Raw genomic sequence first — 7,628 nt, 5'->3', positions numbered from 1 at the left:
CTGGCTACTCTCTGCAGTGAACCTACAGATACTATCATCATTGAAATGCCACACAATCCTCTTTTCAATCTATGTTTTGGTTTTCATTGTGAGAAGGATTCTATTATTTCTATTTTCCAAATAGCCATGTTGTGTTTTGTTTTCTTTGTAATGTTATTCCCTAAGATATAAACTTGATTAAGTGGAAATGTATTCAATAATTGTCTTGCTGTGCCCTAGGACTTAAGTTGTAACTCACAGACCCGGTCCAGCAAAGTCATAACTATTATGTGGTTGCTTTTGTTGCCATTTATAGGAACATGGACTCTTGTTCATACTGGACTGGTACTTTTGGAGCAGGATCAAGGCTTATTTGCATACTAATTGATTTAAGATGCTGGCAGAAAAGGTTACTCCTTTCTGCCAATCGGGAGGTCTGTTCACCTAATTAATAGGCATATGGACCTTCAGTATGTAGACAGCGGAGACTACTGAGTCTCCTCTGCCTATATACCCCTCTGACGGCCCTACAAAGAAAGGGCTGTTGGAAGTTTGATAGTGTGCTTGCCAGATTTAGAGTACAAACTGCCACCTAAAACATGGTGGTATGTACGTTCAAACTTTTTAATGGCTCCCTGCCATGGAAGAACCTGCCATGGAAGAAAACTTTTGAAATGAGGGGCTCATTGTTCTTTTTTTATTTTCAAAAACAAAATCCTGCTATGGGATTTTGTTTTTGAAAATCAAATCAAAATTGCCAGTGGGCAATGCCATCATACTGATGGTGCTGCAAGGGACCCTTTCAATGAATTTACAGGATCTGCCATGATGATGGGTCCTGTAAATGCACAAGATGTCCACTGGGCTGCCAGGGATCTCCAAATTTGGCAGGCATAGTACCGTCACCATGGCAGGAGAAAGATTCTCTGCATGGTGACGGTACTAACACCGTCCAAAAATATCTAAATCAGGCCTATAGTGTACAACGTATTAGAAAATAAGTAGTTATGTCTTCGGCATAGTGTTCTTTATATTGCTTATACATTCAGAGATTACAAATATTTTTGCATCCACAGAGAGACGATTCGAGAATACATAAGATGAAGACTAATGAAGAAAATACGTTAATACTCGAAAGCTGTCTAATATTCAAGAAGAGCTCGAAATAACATCAAATAGTAATTATAGATATTACAGCACTGTAAAAATCTTGTATCTCAACAGACAATTCCTGCAAAAAACATCAAGTGCAATCCGGTGGCATAAAGAGACTGAGGACACTCATCCAGCATTAAAAGATACCGGATTTCGCCTCTCGTTCGAGATAACTATTAGATTCTAACAGGATAACCTCCATAGTGTGGTGTTAGACCATTATAAGGTCAGATTTGTTGATGAACCCTACAATCTGTAGAAAAAGACCATAGGTGTACAAAATGGGTTGTGAAGCAGACTTCTGAAAGTTCAACGAAAGAAGGCTTTGGCTAGATACATTGCAGCACACCGTCCTAGAATGTAAAGACTTGGTAACAAGGCTTGTTCTTTGTTTGTATGTTTCATAAATATTGCCTGAAATTGAAGATACAGACTATAGGAAATAAGCTGTGAGTTGTATTTGGTCCCAGACTTTAAACATTTTAATTTGCGTTGAAGACACAAGCCCTGATAGATATATTATCACTCTGGCAAGCATTACAGTGACCATTCAACATTATTATTATAGAGAGAACAGGATACATTGCAAATACTACACATTTGCAGTGAATGTTAAAATACAGTCAGTTTGTCAGCAACCACAGTAGTCCGTTGGGAAACACATTGATAGGATCTATGGCAAAACATATGACCATTTGCCACTAAACCTTAGAGAAAAAACATACATACACAACAAACTTAAGATGAGCTTTTGTTTCTCCTCACTACTAAAGCAGCATCAGCAAGCATGCACTGAGGGAAACCTATAAAGACACAGTGAATGCGTCAAGAGTATTTATCAACCATCACAACTACGAGTTCACTCGCAAACAAAAACATAAGAGAAAAAAAACAGGTGGGTGTTTGTGAGAAGACTTTTAATCTCTCATCATCCCTACATTGTCTGTCTCAGCAATTCAGTAAAAAACCTATTTATGTAAAATGAGTTTAAATGAGCAATCTGCTCTACAGGTCAAATATCAAACACATACAAGAAAAAAAGGAAATACATGCAGTTATTGCGGAAAGAACTTTACTCTCTCAGGACATCTAAATATCCACCTTCGAACACACACAGGAGAAAAGCCATACAGTTGTAATGAATGTGGAAAAGGATTTAACAGTTCATCAACATTAAAGATCCATATGCAATCACACACAGGAGAAAAGCCATACACCTGCAGTGAGTGTGGAAAGAGCTTTGCTTTCTCAGGAAAACTAAAGATTCATCAGCGAACACACACAGGAGAAAAGCCATACTGCTGTAATGAATGTGGAAAAAACTTTGCTCATTTATTATCACTAAAGAACCATTTGCGAACACATACAGGGGAAAAACCTTACAACTGCAGTGAATGTGGAAAGAGCTTTAGTAAGTCCGCAAATCTAAAGAGCCACCGGCTAACACACACAGGGGAAAAACCATTTGTTTGCAGTGAATGTGGAAAGTGCTTTACTCAGATACCTAATCTAAAGAAACATCAGCGAACACACACTGGGGAAAAACCATTCACATGCAGTGAATGTGGACAGAGCTTTACTCAAAGAGCAACCTTAATGCTCCATCAGAGAACACACACCAAGGAAAAACCATACACATGCAGTGAATGTGGAAAGAAGTTCACTTTGTCGTCTAGCTTGAAAGGCCACCTACAAATACACACAGGGGAAAAACCATATTCTTGTAGTGAATGTAGCAATAGCTTCAGTAATTTATCAAAACTAAAGATCCATCAGCGAAAACACACAGGAGAAAAACCATACTCTTGCAGTGAATGTGGAAAGAACTTTCGTCTGTCAGGAAGCCTAAAAAGCCACCAGCGAATACACACAGGAAAAAACAAATCATACACCTGTAGTGAATGTGGAAAGTGCTTTGCTGAGATACATAGTCTAAAAAAACATCAGCGAACACACACAGGAGAAAAACCATTCCTATGCGTTGAATGTGGAAAGAGCTTTGCTCAAAGAGCATACCTAATGCTCCACCATAGAACACACACACAGGAAAAACCATACAAATGCAGTGAATGTGGAAAGAGGTTTCCTTTCGCAACAAGCTTGAAATGCCACCTACGAACACACACTGGGGAAAAACCATATCCTTGTAGTGAATGTAACAATAGCTTCACTGAGTTATCAAAATTAAAACTCCATCAGCGAAGACACACAGGAGAAAAACCATACTCTTGCAGTGAATGTGGGAAGAACTTTCGTCAGTTAGGAACCCTAAAGATCCACCAGCGAACACACACCTGAAAGAAAAAAATCATACACCTGCAGTGAATTAGTAAAGTGTTTTGACTTAATCAGCACATCTAAAGAGCCATCAGCAAACACAGGGAAAACCCATACACATGCATTGAATGTAGAAAGATCTTTATTTGTTCATTTGCCTTAATAGTCCAGCAGCATATGCACACAGGGAAAAAAACTATACATATGTACGGAATTTGTTAACATACCCTAAATGCCATCAGGGAGCTCACATGGAAAACAACATAAAATATTCAGCATGTATTTCACTTCTTCATAAATTCTCTTAAGACACCACCTGTAAATTGTGAAGAGATTTCATGATCTATTATACCTAATGGTCAATTAGTGAACACACAATAGGGAAATAGCATTCTCTCGTAAAGGATGTGGGATGAGCTTCCATTGTTTTGCATCACCTGTGTATAACTAAATTCACACAGAGGAAAACCTATACACATGGATCGAATATGGGGTTAGTGTCAGTCTGTCCCAAATTTATAAGTTGCTGTCATCAAATACAAACACATCCAAGCAAAATATAGGAAGAATTTGTCACATTTCAGCATGCAAAAGTAGAAGGTTTGTGAAGAAACCGTTTCTGGACCTCACTAATGTCAACTAAGCTTTCTATTACTGCCCTTCCTAGCCTTGGTAAAAATGCTAGAACACCTTGATTCCACCCTCCCGCTGTTGAAGATGCCTTATATGTGCAAGTAGAAGAGAGATCTCTTTGTTCCTATGGCTCAGTATCTCTGTAACCTTTAACATTGTTGACCATGAGGCACTTTTTCCATTACATGCATGCACCTACAGATGTTAAACTTTAAATTCCAGGTAAATTTCAATTTTTAATCTTTGGTATTTTGTTTTAATTGACATCCACATGACATTGATTCATCTGTACATCCTTATGATGTCACTACTTCTTTTTTAATAAAAAAGTATTTTTTTAAACATGTTTGATTTCACTTAATGTTAATAATATTTGTCATACCTGTAAACAACCTGTAAACAACAATCCAGTTTAGAAATATTTTTTTCTGCTTTGTGAGCAGATTATACTTTAGTATAGATATTGTTATGGTTCCTTTTTGCCTTATTTGACAATTTTGCTAAAAGGATTTCATTTTTATACATGTATCCTTTTTTAAACAGGAATTTTCCCTTTCATAACATTCAATCTGTAGTGCACACTCAGGCACAGGAATGATTTTTCAGACATATAAACATTGTTTTTATTTCTGATATACTCTGGGAGAAGCACTGTGTACTTCATAGGTTCAACAAACTGGACTGTACCAAATCTGCAGGGAATGGGGTAAGATGGACAGTTTTTCTACCTTCATCAGGGATAGGAAACTGTCCATTAACAAGGGGAAAACGCAGACCATGGTCTATGGACACAGAAATAAAGCCTCTAAGGCCTTTTTTATCGAGGTTAATAAGGTGCAAGACGTAGGTAAATTCTGTTACCTTGGCATCACTTTCTCAAAGGACAGGAAGTGGACTAATGAATTTACGAATATTAGTAATAAAATGGCTAAAAATGCACATGGTGTTTTTAGATTCGCAGCAAAAATTGGGGATAGACGCACTAAGGACATGCTACATATCTATCAAGCTAGATGTGTCACCATTGCTACGTATGGAGCGGGAGTATGGGGACATACTTATGACCATAAGCTGCAGGTGGAGGAAAATACCTTCCTAAAAAAGCTTTTATGCCTACCGACCTCTGCTCCTACTGAGTTGATACCCCGGGAACTGGATTTTAACTACCCAGCTGATGTCTTATCCTTGAGGCCACTTATGATTTGGCGGTCAATTTGGCTTCAGTTGTTCAATAGATCAGTTATTGAGGACTGTTTATCTTTGGATAAATATCATAATATCCCTTGGTTAAGATATGTAGCTGATTGTTTCTTAGAAATATTTAATTTAAATGTACTGACTGACCCGGGTGCCGCTTCTATGATCCCAAAAGCCGAGCTGAAAGTAACTTTTATGGCGTATCAGGCTGGTAAACGGGGGTCAACAAATGCATCCCTGTCCACAGTCATGTTCTATAGTAAATATAAAATTAATGAAAGTTTTCCACAATATTTAAATTTGGTGACATGACCTTCCCATAAGTTTGTGCTAACGAGAATGAGGTTTGGAGTAGCACACCATTTAGTGGCCCAGCCGAGTATTAAAAAACATCCAACTGGTCCGTGCCAGTGTGACGGTGATTGCACTTTTTATTGATCTACAAATTGTATATGAATTTTAGGATTGCCTACCTGAAGCCCCTGTTTGTTAAACATGGTGTATGTACAGTGTATCAGGCTATGAGTCTGTTATTTAATTTGGAATCTGCTGATATCTGTTTTTTTACTGCTACTTTTTTAAACCAGTCTATTAGGGCACGTAAAAGTATGTTATTTTAAGTATCAAATGTTTAACGCTTAATTGTAATAATGTTTTATCTGTTTTTATTATATGTGTTGTGCTTTTATGGTCATCTCGTATGTACCGAATAAAGCTTCATGAATTGAATTGAATTGAATTGAATTGGGGTAAGAGAATGAAGCTTATATTTAGGGAGTCAGAGCATGCACGTGACCCAGATGGACACAGTACTGTGAGCTGGTACTCAACGGCCGGGCGACAAGCTCTTCCAACTAAGATAAGACAACGGATGCCATTCTCTTACTCTGCAGGACTAGAGGTGTGTGCCTTGCTTAAGCTGAAAGCATTTCTGGCTCTTCCTTTGCAATGTGTATGGTTTCCTGCTCCAATAATGCCTCTGTTTTGAAATTGAAACTTCTGTCAAGGAGGCGGCACCCTTGAAAGGAAATGGAATGACTTTCACTAGGCCGGCTCCTTTTATGTTTCAATAGAATGAACATATTCAAAGGGATATTGTTACCCTCTCCTTGATAATCTCTGATCGTCTCGGACAATGAAATTAGGATTAAAAAAAATCAGATCAAAATTAATCAATTATCTCTTTTTGGCTCAAAACTTTCTCTAATTAATAAGCAACTTCCTGACTTTGAAAATCGCAACAGACCGTATAACCTCCAGATTTTTAACCTTGAAGGGTAGGTTGAGTGCTTGTCATGCTTATGTGAAAATACTCCAATCCAAACTGTTAAACCTTATTTTTGTAGAGTGATTTGAAGTTGATAAGGCTCCTCCTTCAACACAGGAAGGCAAACCAATCTAAACCACAATAACTTTTTTTCAAAGTACTACATCATCACCACCTTGTCATGACAAAGAAATTCCTTATGGAATGGTGGATGGTAATACAATCTATATTCATCAAGACTTTGAAAAAGAAATGGTAACCATTAGTAAACAATTTACAACTCTTTTATCTCAACTCTAGAATTTAAGATATAAATATGGCCTTTTTGACCCTTCGATCATGCAAATCTTTTAGATGGATTAATAAAAGGACGTAATTGAGATTCTTGATCAACATCATCCTATCAATATTCAGCACCAAGATGTAGTTGATTTATAGTTTATTTCATTTATACTGCTGGGTCCTCTGTCGCACATCTATCATTTGTAGCCGGTTTGTAGTGTCTCATCACTTCTCCATCCTATGCTTGCCCCGCCCCGCTGGGCTTCGCTACTATTAAATATTTAATTATTTTAGTTTGTTATGTATTGTATGTTATTTGTTTTAGTATGTCCTAAGATACTTTTATTTCTTTTTTTAATCAATACTTCTTATCTCATTAATGTTTTTCTGCTCTGATTCTTTCTCCCCTTTTCGGGTATTTTTTTATGACTTCAGATTGTCCATCCTTAAAGTATTTAATTAGATGTCAAACTCTTCAGACATCTGATAAAGCATAGAAAGATCAATGAATACCTTTTTTGGCACAATGCTGATATATGTATGATTCAGAAAATTGATGTGATTGATAGGATCTGATCCTCCATGGTTAAAGGTCAGTTTGGAGGTTTTGTTTTTTCTCTCCTGACAAAAAGAAAAATGGTGTGACCATTCTTTTTTCTAAGTACTTCCTCTTTAAATTTGGTAATTGTAAATTACAGATTGATAAAATAGTTTTGTATTTAGTCAAGATTTATGGTCCTACGACAGATGAGCCAATTGTTTTGAAAGCTGTTACTTCTGAAATTATTAAGCTTGACAGTGTTCCCTTTAATTATTAGATAAGACTCATATTTTTAGA

At 37.0% G+C, this 7,628-nt stretch overlaps 1 protein-coding gene across 1 annotated transcript; it reads left to right on the top strand.

The window, feature by feature from the left end:
* Nucleotides 1-1,054: 1,054 nt before the first annotated feature.
* On the top strand, nt 1,055-4,644 carry LOC144772253 (uncharacterized). Its single transcript, XM_078656476.1, has one exon. It carries the CDS (start codon nt 2,116-2,118, stop codon nt 3,430-3,432), a length of 1,317 nt encoding a protein of 438 aa, XP_078512602.1. The 5' UTR covers nt 1,055-2,115; the 3' UTR covers nt 3,433-4,644.
* The last annotated feature ends 2,984 nt before the right edge of the window (nt 4,645-7,628 follow it).

This window comes from Lissotriton helveticus, chromosome 8 (genome assembly GCF_964261635.1).
Source record: "Lissotriton helveticus chromosome 8, aLisHel1.1, whole genome shotgun sequence".
In the NCBI taxonomy this organism is placed as follows: Eukaryota; Metazoa; Chordata; class Amphibia; order Caudata; family Salamandridae; genus Lissotriton; species Lissotriton helveticus.
Note: the sequence above shows the minus strand (reverse complement) of the source record. Positions and strands in the feature narration are given on the sequence as shown.